General features: G+C 39.6%; 2 protein-coding genes across 4 annotated transcripts; both read left to right on the top strand.

Annotated features, from left to right (window-relative positions):
* Positions 1-1204: 1204 nt before the first annotated feature.
* Positions 1205-6838, top strand: LOC135337875 (uncharacterized). Its single transcript, XM_064533882.1, has 2 exons — positions 1205-1427; positions 2288-6838. The coding sequence occupies exon 2, from the start codon at positions 3970-3972 to the stop codon at positions 6637-6639; it is 2670 nt and encodes an 889-aa protein (XP_064389952.1). The 5' UTR covers positions 1205-1427; positions 2288-3969; the 3' UTR covers positions 6640-6838.
* A 1228-nt stretch (positions 6839-8066) lies between these two features.
* LOC135336843 (probable outer membrane protein pmp6) lies at positions 8067-17149 on the top strand. Of its 3 annotated transcripts, none has more exons than XM_064532719.1 (2): positions 8067-8266; positions 12432-17149. In XM_064532719.1, the coding sequence occupies exon 2, from the start codon at positions 13055-13057 to the stop codon at positions 14333-14335; it is 1281 nt and encodes a 426-aa protein (XP_064388789.1). In that variant the 5' UTR covers positions 8067-8266; positions 12432-13054; the 3' UTR covers positions 14336-17149. The 3 variants fall into 2 exon arrangements, 2 of the variants coding, with proteins under 2 accessions (XP_064388789.1, XP_064388790.1); XR_010394953.1 differs by lacking the exon at positions 12432-17149 and adding an exon at positions 8643-11688.
* Positions 17150-21985: the final 4836 nt, after the last annotated feature.

Genomic DNA, 21985 nt, shown 5'->3' with positions numbered 1-21985 from the left:
GAGTATAACAGTGTGAATACACAATACGCTAAAGTGATCAAGCTATTAAATTGTATTTCCCTCGTAAATCATCCATTCATAGCTATAATACAACTTTGTTGCTAAAGTCAGTGCAGTTACATGATGCTGGCACTGCTAAATATCTTGAATCCTTCGTCTTCACAAACAAAGGCTTAGTGGCTTCTCTCAATCTCAGTAGAGTGTTTCTCTGTATTATTAAATATTAAAAGGGACAATATTAAAATGGACAAGCAAGCTATACAGTGCAAGTAACCTATAGAGAGTAGAATACCACATTTTGGTACATAAATGTGAATATCTTGACCTTAAAACATTTCTAAGAAATTTTGATGATACCAAAGTGTAGGTGAATGCTTGAGCTTCAACATATCCAAAAATGTTTCCATGGCAACCTAAGGTGGTGGGTATGTGGTTGCTTTTACAACAGCAACAAATTAACACCAACCGTTGTCGGCTAAGGTCTGGAACTCTGGCATTAACATCAGTGGATAGTTGAGCTAACATATGCATGAATTAAAATCGGTTACATAAGTACACACGCTGTTTCGTACTCCATTATGTGTGTTTTTGGGTGCCTTTTCGCTTAGGGAGAGATTTCAAGTAAATTTTTCGGCTAAGGTCTAATTTTTTTACACATGTAATTGTTAATAAATTGTTTATCTTTTGGTAGAAGCAATTTTTCTAGAAACATTTTACTTCCAGAGATAATTGATGTTACATACATTTTTTTACAATCATCCCCGTTTTCACCTAAATGATTTTCCACTATAACAATGTTTTAGAGAAATATTTTTGAATATGTTTGTAGCTTATTCATTCACCTACACAATGGTATCAGCATCATTTCTTAGAAATGTTCCAAACTCAAGATACACTTAAGTACAAATGTTTGTATTCTACTCCCTAGGTTACAGGCACTGTATACAAATGTAGACTGGTATTTTTCACTGCTCTTTATCTCTAGCTCTTCTCAAGTCTCATGTGCTGTCTGTCTGCTCTGTAATCTGTGCTGCCATCCCATATATCCCAAGGTGATGTGAAGAGCTATTATTAGCTTCCGGTGCAGTGAATTAACTTCCTGCGCCAACAATTGGACGCGGTCCGTTTCCTTCTACACTATCTATGACTACGTATATAATTATAGCTAGAAATTTATTCGGCCCAAAAATTCTGTGAATTCTGCGAATGAACGAGTAAACGCAGAAATGTTATCCGCAGAAGCCTGAGAAATCTTTTTACAGCTATTAGCTGTAGTACAATTTATATGGCCTGTGGAAAACACCTATAGGTCTATATAGTCCTGTACCTCTCTACTCCACTGCTGTATTCACACGTGTGTGTGTGTGAGACTGTGTTGGGATCTTGTATTAAAGCTAAAAAGGAAATTATAAGCTTATATCCATTAGGTAAGTTAACACTGCAAACTTGTGTAATTGAGCCTTATCAATTAAATATTGCTGGTGGCTATTATCTTGTTCCACGTGTCTAGATCTATAGACAACTATAGTATAGGGTGTAAGAGGGTATTATGAGACATCTAAATGTTTCTGACCACCTGTCTTGCAGTAATCTTGAGGGAGCTAAATAGCCTGTTCACTAACTACTATGGTCAATAGGCTTTGCATGCAAGCACAGAACATAGTGACAGTACTTTGTTTGCAACTAATGCTAGCATTTAGTGTTCAAAGTGGTTTAGGTATTATGAGACACCATTGCTAATTTTAACGCTAATTGGCTATAGTCTAACAGCATAATTATATCTGAAGCCTTGTTATATATAAAATATACACAGTAAAAACACATTCGTTTACAGTAACATAAATGAAACGCATCTTTTGAAATCTCATGTATATAGAAATGACATAAATTTCTGTCATTTCAACACTAAATTCCGATGATGCATCTCATATAACATATGTATTTTTGCTGTGTAGCGATTAGTTACTCTTGTTTTAACAGATACCTACTACAAAACATTTGGCACCCATGTTTTTTCCAATTAAATTCGGACTTAAACAAACTATTGTGGTATCTCTGTCAACACAGCATCCAACTCCAAATTTGTTTTGGAAACATATAGAGTGGGAGTGTTATTACTATAATTAAATGCCGGAATAGCTGAAGCATTCCTGCAGCTGTCTCATAACTGGTTTCGTCTCATAATACCTTATTCTACTCCATATACCCGCTTTAAGTTTTGATATCAATATAGAAGCAGCAATAGTACTATATAGTTCTGCAATTAAATATACTTGTAATCTTATAGTATCGGAGAGAACATGCACTGCACCTGGTTGGTGCTGCTACTGACCCTAGCTACTGTTACCAGGAGTGAGCACTATCACATTGTGCCAGTGGATTCAACCGACTCGTGTAATGACTATCGAAATGGAACTTGTTTCACTCTCGAGCAGCTTGTTCAAACAGACCTGTTGTCTGGTGGAGACAATCTCACCTTGAGCTTTCTACCTGGAGATAATTTATTGAGTGAAATCCTTTACATTTGTAATTTCACAGAGGTGATTATTGCTGGCCAAAATGCCACCATCAGTTTGAACAATTCTGGTAGAGTGCAGTTATCTAATATCAGTGCATTGAGTATTGAAGGTTTGCATTTCACTGGAGCAGGTGATGAAAGTAGTTCAGGCTACATGAACATTTCTCAATGCTATTTGGTAGACTTGAAATTGCTAAAGTTGGAAGCTTGTACACTCTGGATCACTCGTACGGTAACTGTGACGATTGAACAAGTTCTCTTTGTGAACAACACTTGCACTTACAGAGCATTGATGATAGTTGAAGCTGATAATGTGTACATTGAAAAGAGTGACTTCTTCAGTAACAATGGTGGTGCAGCTTACATTCACTCAAATCAAACTGTTATTAATGATTCAAGGTTCAATTCTAATACTGCTACAATGGGGGGAGCAGTGTTTGTGGTCTCTGCAAGTGTGACTATCAGTTGGAGCAACTTTACAAATAATATCGCTAAAGCAATTAGATCTATCACCTACAAAAGTAATTTGTTCATTTCCAACTGTGCGCTACTGAACAATAGTGCTATTGTTGGTGGAGCAATTAATATCTGGTTTGGGAGTGTCTCAATCTCCGACAGTGAGCTAGCGTACAACAGTGCTGAAAAAGCAGGTGGAGCGATTTCGATTTTGAGTGGAGAGTTACTCATATCTGATAGCGAGCTAACAAACAACAAGGCAGCCTCTGGTGGAGCGATGCACTTTTCAGAGTTAATGCATCTATCATGAGCTGTAATATAACGGACAATGAAGCTGTAGTTGGTAATGGAGGAACTAGCGCTGGTGGAGCGATTTTGGCATTGACTGGAACTATATCAATCTCCAAAGTCATGATTAAAAATAACAGTGCTGATTTTGGTGGAGTAATTTCTGTTGCTGATGTGCCTGTTATCATTTCCGACTCTGTGCTCACCAACAACAGAGCCACCAAACAAGATGGAGTGATTGCGGTTGTTATCTCAACTTTGATAATTACTAATACAAGCATATTTGACAATTTAGAGGGTGAAAATATCATTTACGCAGTGCATTCTAACTTGTCATTTATAGGAGTTAACACCGTTAGCAATAATATAAACCCTGTGTATGCTCTAAGCAGTCGAGTGGAGTTCAATGGACCCACAACTCTCAGTAACAATCGTGGTGTGCAGGGTGGAGCCATCAGAGCAGTCCAGAGTCAAATCTATATCAATGCAGAAGGAGTGGTCATTTCTAACAATACTGCTACCTTTGGAGGAGGTGTGTTTCTGAGAGAGAGTACACTCTCTATTCACTATCCAATAGAGATATCTCATAACAAAGCACAAAATGGTGGTGGGATTTATGCATACTCAAGCGAAATCGAATATTTGATTCGAAGGTTACTACTGGTTGTATATTTAATCATCAGTTTGTCCTGTGTACATGTAGTGACATGGAACCTGTACTATTTGTGAGTATTATAGATCGAAATGATGCTCAAAATAGAGGAGGTATTTATGCAGTCGCTTCAAATATTAAGGCCTTTTCTCACGCTCACGTCCACATCAAGTCAAACTCAGCAAACAATAGCGGAGGTGGAATTTATTTACGACAAAGTTCTAAGATATATATTCTGAAACAGGACGTGGAGCTAGAGCTTGGTAAAACGCTGGTCATACTGGAAATCTACAGTAACACGGCTCAATATGGAGGGGGGATATTTGTGGCAGACAGTACTGAGAGCGGTGTATGTAGAGGAGAGGATGTAACTACTGCAGGAGATCTGCCACAAACAGAGTGCTTCATTCAAACTCTAGATCTCTATGGTTTTGATAACAATTCTATTAAGGATGTGATACCTTTGATCCAAGCTTTCTTTTCTTTATTAATGACTGGATTTAATGAAGAAGTTAAATGTTTGAACAGTGCAATCAATAATCGCAACACTTTTCTGACAAACAACACAGCTACCCAGTCAGGAGCAGATATTTACGGAGGTCTTTTGGACAGGTGTACGGTGGATGTATCAGCCGAACTCTCTTCATCAGACAATGGATTTGAGTACTTGAACAATACTGTGCATTATTCATGGATAGCTTCAAAGGCTGTCAGAGTGAAGTTGTGTAACACCACCAAGCAGGCTATTTCTGTTAGAAAAGGACAAGCATTCACAATCAGTATTATGGCTGTAGACCAAGCTGGAAATCCAATGAATAATGCCAAAATTCACAGTTCTGTTATAACTGAGAGCAGTAGAGTTGATCGTCTCAAAGAAGGACAAGCACAACAAGAAGTTGGCAATCAGTGCACAGAATTAGAGTACAATGTATTCTCACAAGACAGCTCTGCTCAAGTGGAACTCTATGCTGATGGTCCATGCAACAATTTGGGAATTTCAAGACAAATTCTAAACATATCTTTTCTAAAGTGTGAATGCCCTATTGGACTCAAGCCAATCATGTCCTCAATTGAGTGCAAGTGTGACTGTGATCCAGTCTTGCAACAAGAATATCAAATAACAAACTGTTCTGAGGATAATGGGACCATAAAATTGGAAAGCAATAACAACATATGGATAGGAGTGACTAATACCACTAACGGAAGTGGGTATGTTGTTAGTAACTGTACATTTGACTATTGTGTACTAAAACCAGTCAACATCAGTCTAAGCAACCCTGACGAACAGTGTGCCTACAATCGAAGTGGTGTCTTGTGTGGAGAATGTGAACCAGAACTGAGTCTTGTGTTAGGTACTTCACGATGTGAACTCTGCTCAAACACTTACCTTCTCCTGCTACTCCCGTTTGCCCTGGCAGGCATAGTACTAGTCGCATTCATTCTCGTTTTCAACATTACCGTAGCAACAGGCACTATCCATGGGCTGATCTTCTACACTAATGTATTAGCTGCAAATCAGTCGATTTTCATACCTTTTCATAACCCTTTGACAGTTTTTATATCGTGGGTGAATCTTGACTTAGGTATTGAGACATGCTTTTACGATAGATTGAACTCTCAAGCAAAAGTGCTCCTTCAAATGGTCTTTCCTGCTTACCTGTTTCTTCTGATGTTCTTAATAATCATTTTAAGCAAGTACTCTGACTCATTTGCAAAGCTCCTCTCCAACAGGAACCCAGTTGCTGCCCTAGGCACACTCGTCCTACTCTCTTATTCCAAACTCTTATGGTTTATCATTGCTGCACTGCAATACAGGGTCTTGGATTATTCCGAGGGTGCAACCAAGGTATTGGATTTTCCCAACAATTCAAGTGATATAGTTTGGATGTATGACGGCAATGTGCAATATTTCACTCCCGGTCACATCCCTCGGTTTGTTTTTGCCGCCATAATCCTCATTTCTGGTATATTGTTCACTGTAGTGCTCTTGTTTGGACAATGGCTTCCTCGCTGTTCAAAATGGAAGCTCATGAAATGGACTAAGAACACATACTACAATGGCTTCATGGATGCATACCATGCTCCATTCACTCCCAAGCATCGCTACTGGGTGGGACTACTCCTATTTTCTTTGATCGCTCATAATCTAATAACAGCCTTGGCCTTGGACACTTCTCTCCCTGTACTATCAGCTGGATCTATAACTGTTGGACTTAATATTTTCAAATCGCAGAATTATCCAGTGTACAAAATACAATTCAATGATTTACTGGAAACACTCTTTTTCCTCAATCTTGCAATTCTAGCGTATGGAACCCTCTATATAGGAAACATCAATGAGAGTCAAGTCATAATATCAAACATTTCAATGGCAGTGGCTTTTATTTTGTTTGTGGTGATAGTCTGCTACCATTGTTATGAGTACATTTTGAAAACAGTTCCTGTTCTGCAAAATGCACTCAAACTGAGAAAAATGATTCCACGAGTTCGCAAACTGAAAAAGTACGAAATGGAGAACGAAACCTGGACAAACGCGGACAGATACACTGATGGAGCCATGGAAGAATCTGACCCTGATCATTCGCCGGACCAGCTGAGAGAGCCTGCCCTGGACGTACTAACCCCCCTCACCACGGAGGACTACAGACCAGCCCCTCCCCCTCCTCAAGACAATGCACCCAAAGTCACGCACACTGTCATCGATGTCGTAAAGAGTAACATTTAACGAATGATGGTATATCTCAATTAAATACTGTTTGTATAATTTTATAGCTTGTTTCCGTTTTCTGGTTTTTGTGAGCCCTCCTCATTGCATGCATGCACAATTATATTCATTGACTTTTGTGGACTAGATTCAGTTTAAATTTACTTGTAACGACTTTGCTAGTATATAGCTAGTACCACTTCGTCAGTCATTTCCTGTACTCCTGCGTTGCACTGTAAACAATTTAAGTCCTGTGTGATACTATTACTACTTTTGTATAGTTCTCTTTATTGCTTTGTGCTCTAGCGGCGCCCTTAGCTTTGTGTATGGCAGCCTCTGCTCCACTGTCTTTGTTGTACTTAGTCTTTACAGTCTATGTTATTGTGCATACTGTTAGTTGATCTATGGTTTAATGATAGAATCAAATTTATTAATCATTATCTTGAGCTGTCGCACACTGCTCAGTGCACGAACTTTAAATTACTATCTGAATTTGAACAAGGGGATTAGTTTGCCCAATGGAACAGCATCGTACGGTATATACTACTGTTGACCAAGTTACTGGTCACTTCACGGGGAACCTAATATTATTACAATAACTATAACACCAACCCATCTTGTTTACGTCCTTTCTGATGTTTGAGCGGCTCAGCCAGCCCTACAGTACTTCCCCCATTTTGTCCACTTGTATAATTATAGTTCAGTAAAATGTGAGTGAAATAATATAATGTTGATGCGAGGACAATGATTCTGACACAAAAAGACTTTGCAGCACCTCTTATGTTATTATGTTATTTGCTTAATACACTGTTTGTCCATTCTTGTCAACTGATACTTGCCATTTATAATAGCTGGTATAATAGCGATTTGCAATGTCTCCTTGAGTTGTTGTGTGGTTGGTCTTTGTGAGGGAGAGGAGCTCCAGCACTCGTCAATGGTGGCCAGAACCAGTCGTGTGTTCTGTGGTGTGTGTGTGTGTGTGTGTGTGTGAGTGTGAGTGTGAGTGTGAGTGTGTGTGTGTGTGTGTGTGTGTGTGTGTGAGTGTGTGTGTGTGTGTGTGTCGGTGTGAGTCTGAGTGGAGGGGGAGGCCGGGGTTGAAACAAAATAATGAAAATTGTGAGGACTGTCTTACTGACCAGAGTATATATATAGGATATCCATCTCTCCCGTTTTCATGAAATATTGCAGAGTTTTATTTGCAACCTCGTGGCCATACTCCTATATAGCTACCCTCGTGCACACGGGTATGGTTTCACACTTATAATAGAATCCCATCATCTGTCTGCCCATCCTTTGAGGGTGTATACAATGTCATGGTTATGGGCTAATAGATACTGTATTCATAGCTCTTCTGTTTGATTTGCTGGTGCATGTGTACTATATACAAGTGTTTCAGTATAAGAAACATTATTACGACATGGTGATGTTTTCTTATAGTAGTTAGGGATTTTTGGTAATATCCAACATTTTCTATATACATGTACAGGAACAATTCTGTTCACAATTATCTGACCATACAGTATAACACTAGATACAGCTTTCTTATAGGCTCTATACTCAGTCTCTGGCTATATACTGCTATATCAATCTGTGCACTGTGTCCTTGTGTCTATTGGTCTGGAATTAAAAAGTACAGTATTCTATATAGGTAAGTATGCTAGTCTAGATTTAGATCTACGATTTCGTGATATATTATTATTAGCCTGTAATGTAATTGTGATATAAAAACAAAGTAATGTTTGGACAAAGGCTGGCTGACAGACTGTGCCACATTGTGCAACACAGCTAGATATAATACATTTAACTATAATTACATATGGAGCTATGAACATCTGTTGCATGGGCACATTAGTACATGGGTTGTTATGAGTTAAAGTTTTGTTTAAAGTTCTCCCAGAAGTGGTGATAGATGGTATTCATTATTAGAGTTAGTAGTGTTGATATCCATGCATGGTCACGGGGCATCGAGTTCCATAACCTTGTAATACAATTGAGGTAAAAGTGTCTACTTGCGCTGCATGCAGTGTTTGGCTTTGAGTGAGTTTGTTGTAACTGAAGCGGGTGCGACCAGTAACAAATTTTACCAGACTGGCTCCACATGTGCTTGCTTGGAGAGAGCTGCTCTCAAGGGAAACTATGACACTCAAGAAAGGAAGCCCATTCTAACAGCCTCTGTGCAGAACTATAGCACAACTTTACTATAATATGATAGAGACTAGCTACAGTAGTTTTTAAACACCTTTGCAACACTGAACACAAGCTATGAAACCACAATGTACTACCGTATATATTACTAGAATGTTTTGCGTTATGCCTACTTTTGCCAGCCTTTTCAGAAGAGTCCGTAGCAAAAATTGTTAACTGAGTTTAATTATTACATGCAATGAACCAGCCACATTGTCAGTTACATCAAGGGCATAATTATATTAAAAGAGAAGAGGGCATGCAACTATGTGTCATAATTATTATTGATGAGTCAGCAGGATATGCTATATTTAGCCAAGGGAATAGAGTAAAAACGAGGCTAGTAAGTCAGAGTATAAAGTGCACGTGCAATAAATTATTCTCAGTAATACGCCCCCACACATTTGTAATACGATAGATTGTAGTTGCATGGCCTCTTCTCTTCAAGCAATAGAGCATATGAAAGCAAAACTCATGTTCGTAAGAACTGGGGCAATGTCAATTAAGAAGAATACACCATTCCGGCTCCACGAGTTTCATTGTCATATTGAGCTGTTGTCTGAGGCTCTGCTGAAAGTATAGTGTACAGTGAAACTAGTCTTGGCACCAACTCTGTATTGGAACGCTATAGGTCCGACCTATTTTTACTGAATCGTGGCTGGTGCGAGACTACAGTGCAACTTGCAACTACTGCTTACTGTATGAGCATGCTTAATGATATTCATCATTTATCTTTACTGTGGTTACAGCCAAGTTACCGAGAGGATTGCTAGTTTTGCTAGAATGACTTGTAGAGTGAGGTACTACAAGTCAATATGTGGTAGTTTCAGGAATTTTAATCGAGTTAAAATTAATGGCACTTATCAACACTGTATATACTACTGCATGTGGGTACAAAGCCGGCGCTATGTTCCAGTATGATTATGTTGGGCCTCTCATAATTATGTATCGAGCCAATACTAATGAGAGGAGGCACTCGTACTTTCAGTGATCTGCTGTTTCATTAATTCATTTTGTTTTCTAATATCCAAGAGTGGCTATATAATTATGAGCATGGTTGCATGTGGAAAAATGCGCCATTTCAAAAATCAAACACAGCCTCACACACATGCAGTGTATGTAGATCCTTATGATGTAAAACTTAACCACGAACTTTCCGTTTTCTGGGAAGCAGGGTTACCTAGAACATGCATTGTACATGGCCGGAGGAGCTTCTGTGTGCATCTCTTAAAAGTTCTTGAACTTGCCTATACATTGGGGTCATTCCAAGTGAGATCAACACACAAAATGCACGCCCCCCCCTCAAATTATTACAAAACTCAGTACATTCGCATAAAGTTATTGAACCACAAGAATTTTTGGGGTCACTTATTGCATGGCTTCTGAGATACAAGGTGCCAAAGTTGTGACTTTCGTGCAAAATTTTATCTACCTTCTGTTACAAACTGTGCCATATCTTTGGAACAGGTTGCTTTTAAGTCAATATAAATATACTACCTTAGAGCATTTTAATACCCTCTAAGATGATATGTGAAAATAGGTATTTAATTAACTTGAGGGGAAAGGTCATTGTCCGCTATATTGTGGTTTACTTTTGTAGTAATGGGGATCCTTCGATTTTTTTTTACTTTGACAAAATGTTTGTTAGGTATTCTTCTTGCGGTAAAATTTTGGTTCTGGGACTGCCATGGGTTTGAGAGATATGATAACTACAGTGGGCACTGATGGTGCATTATGTATGTAGACTATACACTAACTCTAGCAATGCAATATAATTTCATGCTGAGCCTATTAACATGAGTGAACACACATTTTCATGCATTCTAGCTGATCATTTAGGTATATGATTATGATAAAACAAGGTGTCAACAAGTAATTAATTACTAAAATTCTAATACCACTTGACCCATACTAGTATACTGGTACAGTGGATTGCTGTGCACTTGCAACAGAAAATTGCCAAACAGCAAAACCACCAGATATGAATTTCATTACCAATAAGATCAGCTTGCATTTTTATTACAATTAGCAGAATCTCATTGAACATCTGCTTATTCCTAAACATAATATACAGGTATGAGCAAATTGAATCTACAAGCTGGGCCCAGGGGATTAAATCCTAAAAAGGTGCTCAGTCATACACCTCCATGCGATTATATAGATATTCTCAGGGCACTCCTATTAGTCTCACTCATAGATACCTACGTATAGGATAGACTACACATAAGAGTAGAATATGCGTCTATGTAACCTCCGCGGTTACGGTTAGCCCGAGGCACAAAGCCGAGGGAATCTAACCGTAACCAAGGTGGTTACTAAGACGCATATTCTACGAGTGGGTGTGGTCTATCTAACTTGGACTTCATTGCGCATGCGCGAGGCGTGATTATAAAAAGCCAGGTTTGGTGTGTAGCAACAGAAATTGAATTTGTGCGAGCTGGACGAGCTGGAGAGCTGTGAGAGACACCAGTTGACAGAAAAAGACAAGAAGACGGCTTCAAAACAATGAAAAACTACAGTAAGACTTAGTAAAGCTTGTGAAACGCTTCCTGAAGATACTGGAAAGAACAGACAAGTAAAAAGAATCTAGAACTATGCTAGAACCGACTGCAACACTACAAGAAGAAGAATGAAGCTCTGTGGTGGAGTAGAGGGGGGTATAGAGCAGACTGGACCGGCATGGAACCTTAAAAAACTCAATAGAAAGTATCAAGCGACTGCTAAAGTGTTTTTAATGCTTCCTGGCCCCCCTTGCCCATGCCCAACTGGAAAAAGCAAAGCAAGAATGGATATTGACTGAACAAACTATCGCATTCTGTGTTTTTTATAATGTTTTTGTCATCTTCTTGTCACTTTCACTAAAAATTTCATTCCAACTTTTGAGAACTTCCTGCAAATTATTTGTCACTTCCTGTAGAATATGCGTCCATTTCCTGTAGAATATGTGTCCACTTCCTGTAGAATATGTGCCCATTTCCTGTAGAATAAGTACCTTCTTGTAGATTATGCTCATGTAATCTACTGTTTTTAGCCAATCAGATTAATTACAGATGATGTAATGTAGTCTAAAGAATGGATACTTTATGATAGCACTCTTGAAAAGCTTAAGTAGACTAGAAATGCATGAAATACATTTCAAGAATGCTTGACTGACTATACAGTGTACAAATGTCATGCATGTAAATTACGTTCTTTGGGGGGGAGGGGGCATGCCTAGAGAGGTTCAATGAGTGTCTGCTGAAAAATTGGTTATTTTCAGTTGGCTCTATGCTTTCTACCTGTAATAAAGTAGTACAGTACTCTTGGAAAAGTTCAAGTAAACTCCAGAAAACTGATACCGTATATCTTCTAATTTATCGGACACTTCTAATTACCCGGACACTCTTTTGGGCAATTTTCGTTGTTCTAATACAACGGACACTCCAGTACTTTAATATTACATTTGTTCTAAATATCCGGACAATACCTTGAAAAGTTGAGTTACCATTCATAGACGGCAAGTAAGACTTGGAGTGCTGCATAATAATTTATCTGATTGTGGTTTTGCTGTTTGGCAATTCTCTGTTGCAAGTGCACTGCAATCCACTGTACTGCATTAATTGCATTTAAATATGCTTGTAATCTTATAGTATCGGAGAGAACATGCACTGCACCTGGTTGGTGCTGCTACTGACCCTAGCTACTGTTACCAGGAGTGAGCACTATCACATTGTGCCAGTGGATTCAACTGACTTGTGTAATGACTATCGAAATGGAATTTGTTTCACTCTTGAGCAGCTTGTTCAAACAGACCTGTTATCTGGTGGAGACAATCTCACCTTGAGCTTTCTACCTGGAGATCATATATTAAGTGAAATACTTTACATTCGTAATTTTGGAGAGGTGACTATTGCTGGCCAAAATGCCACTATCAATTTAAACAAAACTGGTAGAGTGCAGTTATCCGATATCAGTGCGTTGAGTATCGAAGGTTTGCATTTCACTGGAGCAGTTGACGAAAGTAGTTCAGGCTATACATGAACATTTCTCAATGCTATTTGGTAGACTTAAAATTGCTAAAGTTGGAAGCTTGTACACTCTGGATCACTCGTACGGTAACTGTGACGATTGAACAAGTTCTCTTTGTGAACAACACTTGCACTTACAGAGCATTGACTGTTGAGGCTGATATATACTGTGTACATTGAAAAGAGTGACTTCTTGAGTAACGATGGCGGTGCAGTGAACATTGAATCAAGTCAAACTGTTATTAATGGTTCAAGGTTCGATTCCAATACTGCTGTATAATTATGGTGGAGCAGTGTTTGTGGTCTCTGCAAGTGTGACTATCAGTTGGAGCAACTTTACAAATAATAGCGCTTATCATAATGGTGGAGCGATTAGTACTTCGGCAGTTAATGTTTCAATCAGTTTCTGTAACTTTATGGATAATATCGCTGAATATGGTGGAGCAATTTATAGCCTGAATGGGAGTGTCTCAATCTCTGACAGTGAGCTAGCGTACAACAGTGCTGAAATTGGTGAAGCAATTTTGATTTTTAGTGGAGAGTTACTGATATCTGATAGCGAGCTAACAAACAGCAAGGCAGCCTCTGGTGGAGCGATTATACTTTTCATAGTTAATGCATCTATCTTGAGCTGTAATATAACGGACAATGAAGCTGTAGTTGGTAATGGAGGAACTAGCGCTGGTGGAGCGATTTTGGCATTGATTGGAACTATATCTATCTCCAAAGTCATGATTAAAAATAACAGTGCTGACTTTGGTGGAGTGTTTTTTGTTGCTGATGTGCCTGTGATCATTTCCGACTCTGTGCTCACAAACAACAGAGCCACCAAACAAGTCGGAATGATTGCGCTTGTTATCTCAAGTTTGATAATTACTAATACAAGCATATTTGACAATTTAGAGGGTGAAAATATCATTTACGCAGTGTATTCTAACTTGTCATTTACGGGAGTTAACACCGTTAGCAATAATGTAAACCCTGTGTATGCTCTAAGCAGTCGAGTGGAGTTCAATGGACCCACAACTCTCAGTAACAATCGTGGTGTGCAGGGTGGAGCCATCAGAGCAGTCCAGAGTCAAATCTATATCAATGCAGAAGGAGTGGTCATTTCTAACAATACTGCTACTGTTGGAGGAGGTGTGTTTCTGAGAGAGAGCACACTCTCTATTCACTATCCAATAGAGATTTCTCATAACACAGCACAAAATGGTGGTGGGATTTATGCATACTCAAGCGAAATTGAATTTGATTCGAAGGTCACTACTGGTTGTATATTTAATAATAACTTTGTCCCATGTACATGTAGTGACATAGAACCTGTACTGTTTGTGAGTATTATAGATCGAAATGATGCTCAAAATGGAGGAGGTATTTATGCAGTCGCTTCAAACATTAAGGCCTTTTCTCACGCTCACATCCACATCAAGTCAAACTCAGCAAACAATAGCGGAGGTGGAATGTATCTACAACAAAGTTCCAAGATATATTATTCTGAAACAGGACTTGGAGCTAGAGCTTGGTAAAACGCTGGTCATACTAGAAATCTACGGTAACACGGCTCAATATGGAGGGGAGATATTTGTGGCAGACAGTACTGAGAGTGGTGTGTGTAGAGGAGAGGATGTAACTACTGCACAAGATCTGCCACAAACAGAGTGCTTCATTCAAACTCTAGATCTCTATGGTTTTGATAACAATTCTATTAAGGCTGTGATACCTTTCTTGTCTTCTGGATTTAATGAAGAAGTTCAGTGTTTGAACAATATTTACGGAGGTCTGTTTGACAGGTGTACGGTGGATGTATCAGCCGAACTCTCTTCATCAGACAATGGATTTGAGTACTTGAACAATACTGTGTTATTCATCAATAGCTTCAAAGGCTGTCAGAGTGAAGTTGTGTAACACCACCAAGCAAACCATTTCTGTTAGAAAAGGACAAGCATTCACAATAAGTGTTATGGCTATAGACCAAGCTGGAAATCCAATGAATAATGCCAAAATTCACAGTTCTGTTATCACTGAGAGTGGAGTTGATCGTCTCAAAGAAGGACAAGCACAGCAAGAAACAGTTGGCAATCAGTGCACAGAATTAGAGTATAATGCATTCTCACAAGACAGTTCTGCTCAAGTGGAACTCTATGCTGATGGTCCATGCAACAATTTGGGAATTTCAAGACATATTCTAAACATATCTTTTCTAAAGTGTGATCAGTCCTCAATTGAGTGCAAGTGTGACTGTGATCCAGTATTGCAGCAAGAATATCAGATAACAAACTGCTCTGAAAAAAATGGGACCATAAAATTGGAAAGTAATAACAACATATGGATAGGAGTGACTAATACCACTAACGGAAGTGGGTATGTTGTTAGTAACTGTACATTTGACTATTGTGTACTAAAACCAGTCAACATCAGTCTAAGCAACCCTGACGAACAATGTGCCTACAATCGAAGTGGTGTCTTGTGTGGAGAATGTGAATCAGGACTGAGTCTTGTGTTAGGTACTTCACGATGTGAACTCTGCTCAAACACTTACCTTCTCCAGCTACTCCCGTTTGCCCTGGCAGGCATAGTACTAGTCGCATTTATTCTCGTTTTCAACATTACCGTAGCAACAGGCACTATCCATGGGCTGATCTTCTACAATAATATATTAGCTGCAAATCAGTCGATTTTCATACCTTTTCATAACCCTTTGACAGTTTTCATATCGTGGGTGAATCTTGATTTAGTCATTGAGACATGCTTTTATGATAGAATGAACTCTCAAGCAAAAGTGCTCCTTCAGATTGTCTTTCCTGCTTACCTGTTTCTTCTGATGTTCTTAATAATCATTTTGAGCAAGTACTTTGACTTATTTGCAAAGCTCCTCTCCAACAGGAACCCAGTTGCTGCCCTAGGCACACTCGTCCTACTCTCTTATTCCAAACTCTTACGGTTTATCATTGCTGCACTGCAATACAGGGTCTTGGATTATCCCGAGAGTGCAACCAAGGTGTTGGATTTTCCCAACAATTCAAGTGATATGGTTTGGTTGTATGACGGCAATGTGTAATATTTCACTCCCGGTCACGTCCCTCGGTTTGTTTTTGCCGCCATAATCCTCATTTCTGGTATATTGTTCACTGTACTGCTCTTCTTTAGACAATGGCTTCCTCGCTGTTCAAAATGGAAGCTCATGAAATGAACTAAGAACACATACTACAATGGCTTCATGGATGCATACCATGCTCCATTCACTCCCAAGCATCGCTACTGGGTGGGACTGCTCCTATTTTCTTTGATCGCTCATAATCTAATAACTGCCTTGGCTTTGGACACTTCTCTCCCCGTACTATCAGCTGGATCTATAACTGTTGGACTGATTGTTTTCAAATTGCAGAATTATCCAGTGTACAAAATACGATTCAATGATTTACTGGAAACACTCTTTTTCCTCAATCTTGCAATTCTAGCGTATGGTACCCTCTACATAGGAAGCATCAATGGGAATCAAGTCATAATATCCAACATTTCAATGGCAGTGGCTTTTATTTTGTTTGTGGTGATAGTTTGCTACCATTGTTACGAGTACACGTTGAAGAAAGTTCCTGTTCTGCAAAACTCACTCAAACTGAGAAAAAGGATTCCACGAGTTTGCAAACTGGAAAGGCATGAAATAGAGAACAATGAAACCTGGACAAACGTGGACAGATGTGATCCGTACACTGATGAAGCCATGGAAGAAGCTGACCCTGATCGTTACATCACTCCTCCCATCATCCGACCTGCCACGAGGCCGGACCAGCTGAGAGAGCCTGCCCTGGACGTACTAGCCCCCCTCACCACAGAGGACTACAGACCAGCCCCTCCCCCTCTTCAAGCTACAGCTGACAATGCACCCAAAGTCACGCACACTGTCATCGATGTCATGAAACAGTAAACAGTAAACAGTAAACAAAAAATTACTGTTATAGCTTGTTTTCATTGTTTATTGTGAGCCTGCATGCATGCACAATTATATTCATCGACTTGTTGTGGACTATGTAGATTCAGTTTGTAATGACTTTGCTAGTAGCTAGTTAATCACTTCATTAGTCATTTCCTGTACTCCTGTATTGTGTACTGTTTAATTGCACATGCATGGGTTCCTAATACTATTATACTTCTTTTATTTATTGCTTGTGCTCTAGTATAGCCAGCGGCCTGCTCCTAGCAGCGCCCTCTGTGTAATTATGGGAGCCTCTGCTCCACTGTCTTTGTTGTAGTTAGTATTTACAGTCTATGTTATTGTTTTGTGCATATGTTAGTTGATCTAGTTGATCTATGCATGGTTGAATCAATCATTATATTGAACCGCTGTCGCACACTGTTCAGTGCACGAACTCAATAATTACTTTATCAACTTATCTGAATTTGAACAAGGGAAACAGTTTGCCCAATGGAACAGCATCATACTGTGGACCAAGTTACTGGCCACTTCATGGGGAACCTAAAATATTAATGTTAAGTTACATACATATACCAGCCCATCTTGTTGACCTTGTTGGTGTTTGAGCGGCTCAGTCAACCCTACACAGTACTTCCCCCCATTTGTGCACTAGTATATTATAGTTCAGTGAAATGTGAGTGAATGATGAGGGGACAAAAATAATTGACACAAAAAAGTAGTAAAAGATATTTGCAGCACCTCTTTTTGATTATAAAGGGTTTACAGTATAATTATAGGCATGCAGTCATTTGCTTATACACAGTTTGTCCATTCTTGTCAACTGATACTTGCCATTTAATGGCTGGTAATAGCGTTGTTTGCAGTGTCTCCTTGAATTGTTGTGTGGTTGGTCTTTGTGAGGGAGAGGAGCTCCAGCACTCGTCAATGGTGGCCAGAACCAGTCGTGTGTTCTGTGTGGTGTGTGTGGTGTGTGTGTTCTGTGTAGTGTGTGTGGTGTGTGTGGTGTGTGTGGTGTGTGTGGTGTGTGTGGTGTGTGTGGTGTGTGTAGTGCGTGTGGTGTGTGTGGTGTGTGTGTTCTGTGTGGTGTGTGTGGTGTGTGTGGTGTGTGTGGTGTGTGTGTTCTGTGTGGTGTGTGTGTTCTGTGTGGTGTGTGTGGTGTGTGTGGTGTGTGTGGTGTGTGTGGTGTGTGTGTTCTGTGTGGTGTGTGTGGTGTGTGTGGTGTGTGTGGTGTGTGCATGTTCTACATTGCATTATAATTAACAGGAAGTGGTATCACTTAACCCCATATCCCATATCACATTGTGTACTTGTGCATGCAGCAGTATACCCTGTGCGTTAATTTGTGGTCACTGTCTGGTGTGTGTGTTGTGGTCACTGTCTGGATAGCAACATGTGTCTTGTGGTCACTGTCAGGTGTGTGTTGTGGTCACTGTCTGGATAGCAACGTGTGTCTTGCATGTGGTGACTAAGAGCCGAGTGATAGGGAAGTAGGGAGAATATTGCCTGCATGGGATCAGGTTTAGAAGTGGCCAATTGCAAATCTCAAACATACAGGTGGTCAACATTAAATGCTGACACCCTTTCAGATGGACTCAAGAAATGGAAGTTAAAGATGGTGACTGCTTATGAGGCTACAATATGTTCATGGTAGACTATAGGCTTTTATCAACTGTATAATTATACTGCTTCATGCATGCATTGTGGGTACAAAGCTGGCGCCTATTAATTAAAGATATATTTTTTTTATGCACAGCACATAATTATACATGCAGGAGAGAACAACAAAGTAGCTAATGAGGTCATTGTCTACCTGGTTGAGCCAATACCAATACATGTCAGTGGAATAATGGCCACACACACAATACCGAAGATTATTCAGTCGCAAATTAAATTATGTTCTTAAACACACAATGTCATGGTGTATGCATAATTCTATCAATGTAAAACGTAACCACAAACTTCCCCTTTTCTGGGAAAAATGCAAAGAATGATGCATGCATGATTTAATATCAGACCGTGTATAATTATTGGATATAGAATGGAGGTTAATGGTAGTGAATATGAATGACACTGTACGAGTAGGAAACAAGGTTACCCTATATATACTAATTATAGAAACAAATGGGTTTTCTGGGAACAGCGAATACACAATCATACATGTATATAAGCAAAGGAATTAAAGCCGTTGGACTTGTATAATTAGCCTAATATCTGATGACAGCTATACTGCATGCAGTGATACCAAGGGCGTATAAAAGAAGAGAGGAGAGGGCATGCAACTCCACCATAATAGAGGAGAAGGGGATTGGCAACGGAATGAAGTCTATATGTAGAGCTCAGAAACAATCCGTGTTTCGCTTTCTACCCCGGGGAAGTTTCCCGGGAAACTTATTGAGCCTAATCATAGTTAATGCATGCGTATCAAAGACCCCTCAAACACTTTAACAAATGCCCCCTGATGGTGAGTATCATTTGAAAACGAAGAAAAAATAATTTTGATTATCGTGAAGTAGCTAGTCTAACACTAGCCTTGAGACCAGGCCGATTAAAATACGTATTTTAATCGGCCTGGTCTCGAGGCTATAGTCTAACACAGAGCAGATTTTTTGTGGTTGTGTTCGTTTAGCTACTATGATATAGCTAAGGTTGTGTCACTAAGTAGTGTGCTGTGTCCCAAATGGCCACAAATATTTGATGTTTAGCAGCAGAACTGCTCGTGGACTTTTTACAGACAGCAAAAACAATTCTCATGAATTATTCATGTTTAGACCCCCCACGTTGAAAGTAAGCCTCGATTAAAACCGCGGGGAAACACGGATGGTACTTTGAGGGTACATTGTTTCCAATCCCTCTCTATAATTATACTGTATAAGACTCCACTATATATATATATATCAGTACACGTAGCTAGGCCTTGCCCAATTATGCTAGCATAATTTTGAGACTAATAGGTGCAGTGGAGCATTGAGCATTATGCCAGCCGTCCACGTGGTGGCTATAGACTGTGGGTCCTTGCCATGCACACACACACACACACACACACACACACACACACACGCACAAGCACAGAGTAACACCAGTGCTCGTGTCGTAAACCAACTGCTTACATGCAGAAATGGAAGGTCTGGAATCGATAAAACAAGTGTTTGTAATGGGAGCTACAAACAGGCCAGGTGGTGGCTATACTGAGTACAGGGGCGTTTCTAGAGATTGAAGCAGGAGGGTGCTCAAAAGCACAGAAAAAAAATGGAGCCGCGTGCATAGCGTGCGCGATTTTACTCCCCCGCATTTATTGCGGCGTATCTTTCATACATCCAGCTCCTCCCCCATGCAGCCTTGCAGCAAAAAAGTACAGCACACTGCCCAAGAAAAGAGCGGCTCCTACTATTCTCCTCTAGAGCTTCTCTCTTCCATTCTAGTTCTGTTACTATGTTACTATAGACAAAGCATCTAGCTACAATAATTTTTCTGTGTATCTTCTTGTAAATGACAATAATTATAATGTATAATGTTGTAGTTTGTAGCCCAGAGTAATCTATAGTACCGGTACTATAGCTCATAGTTCCCTGCTAAATACACTCAAATGAGATCTAATGCATCTTGTAGGATCTCCATGCACTATTCTTCTGGGGTACATCCTAGCAAACTGGTCAATCACAATGGGGATGTCCAGTCATTCTAGTGTTAGTCATTGCTTCTCAGTATCTCTCAGTGGAGCAAGAGGTGACTGGGATAGTGCAGAGGATCTATTATGCATGCAATTAGCATTACATAACAACATTGGAATGGCAATACTGATTGCACATGCTCAATTGGGCGTGGTCATGACTTGTAATCGTTGTGTCAATGAGATAGAGCTGCACAGTTAGCTAGCTAGCTACTGAGTGATACGATTAGTTTCATGGTTGTCTGGGAGGACAGGGGGGTGCTCAAGCCCCCAAAGCCCCCCATTGTACACGCCACTGGAGTATATATGTATGGAAGGTGCTAGATACTACTATAGTCTAGATCAGTTGACTCTTTTCTAAGCTTTTTTCACCAATAATTATAGTTCCTTAGATGATTATGTACAGGGTTTTGCAGAATTCTTGCAACAGGGCTAAACAGACACAGCAATGACTTCCATATATGGAAGTCAAGTCAACTGCTGACTTAAATTATTGTGTGTACATGTATGTATGCAGGGTGTCATACTGCTCATACAGGGGAGGGATATGATTATATCCCTCCTCTGGCTCCAATTCCCCCCCTAAAATGTGCATTTAGGTACTCAGTTGTATTTGAGTGTCCATAGCGGTAGGGTATCGAAATAACTGTTGACCTTTTTTTTTAATGTTCTGGTGATGTTTCAAAGTCCCCTCTCTAATTCAAAATCCTGTATGACACCCTGGTATGTGTATTATTATTTGAATGGCTTGAATTGAAAGTTGTCCTGTGAACCTAAAAGAGAGCATCACAAGATCAGGAGGACATCCTGACAAGATTTAAGGTGGTGGACGGTGTACCAGGTGGAAATGTCGTAAAGTTGGTGACAAGACAATTTGCTTCAACTGTGTGCAGAACTGTTGCTCTTTTCAATGACACCCTGATAAGCATTTCCATGGTGCACCACCCACCACCTTAATTAAATCTTGTGAATAACTGAATAACCTGATGCTCTCTTAAGGCTTCAGGACATCTTTCAATTCAAAATACAGATACCTGCACATGTACAATAATAAAAGTAATAAAAATTAATAGCAGTTGACTTCCATATATGGAAGTCATTGCTGTGTCTGCTTAGCCCTGTTACAAGAACTCTGCAAAACCCTGTACCCAAAATATTATAGTCAGTAGTTGACTTCCATATATGGAAGTCTTTGCAGTGTCTGTTTAGCCCTGTTGCAAGGATTTTGCAAAACCCTGTAGAAGCGTCTGTGATGTTGTAGTATAATTCTCGTTGATGATTTTTATTGAGACTAATGGTTAATAATTAAAGACTAATTGGTAAGAATTAAAGACTAATAGGTGGACTTGGAGACTAGACTAATAGGCAAAATGTTGAGCATAATTGAGCAAGGCCTACACGTAGCTAGCCTCGAGACCAGGCCGATTAAAATTTTAATCGGCCTAGTCTCGAGGCTAACACGTAGCTAGCAGAGTTCAAACGTGGGCGGATGAACGATTTGCATGAGTGCTAAAAATAGAAATTTCTATTTTTAACATTTCATGCACATTCAATGCACATTCATCCGCCCACGTT

The sequence above is a fragment of the Halichondria panicea genome, chromosome 6, assembly GCF_963675165.1.
Source record: "Halichondria panicea chromosome 6, odHalPani1.1, whole genome shotgun sequence".
NCBI classification, from domain to species: domain Eukaryota; kingdom Metazoa; phylum Porifera; class Demospongiae; order Suberitida; family Halichondriidae; genus Halichondria; species Halichondria panicea.
The sequence above is the reverse complement of the archived record's forward strand: the minus strand, read 5'-3'. Positions and strand labels throughout refer to the sequence as shown.

Bases quoted from the DNA above. Each gene is read 5' to 3' on its own strand.
- LOC135337875 (XM_064533882.1), top strand. From the start codon at position 3,970: ATGGAACCTGTACTATTTGTGAGTATTATAGATCGAAATGATGCTCAA.
- LOC135336843 (XM_064532719.1), top strand. From the start codon at position 13,055: ATGGTTCAAGGTTCGATTCCAATACTGCTGTATAATTATGGTGGAGCA.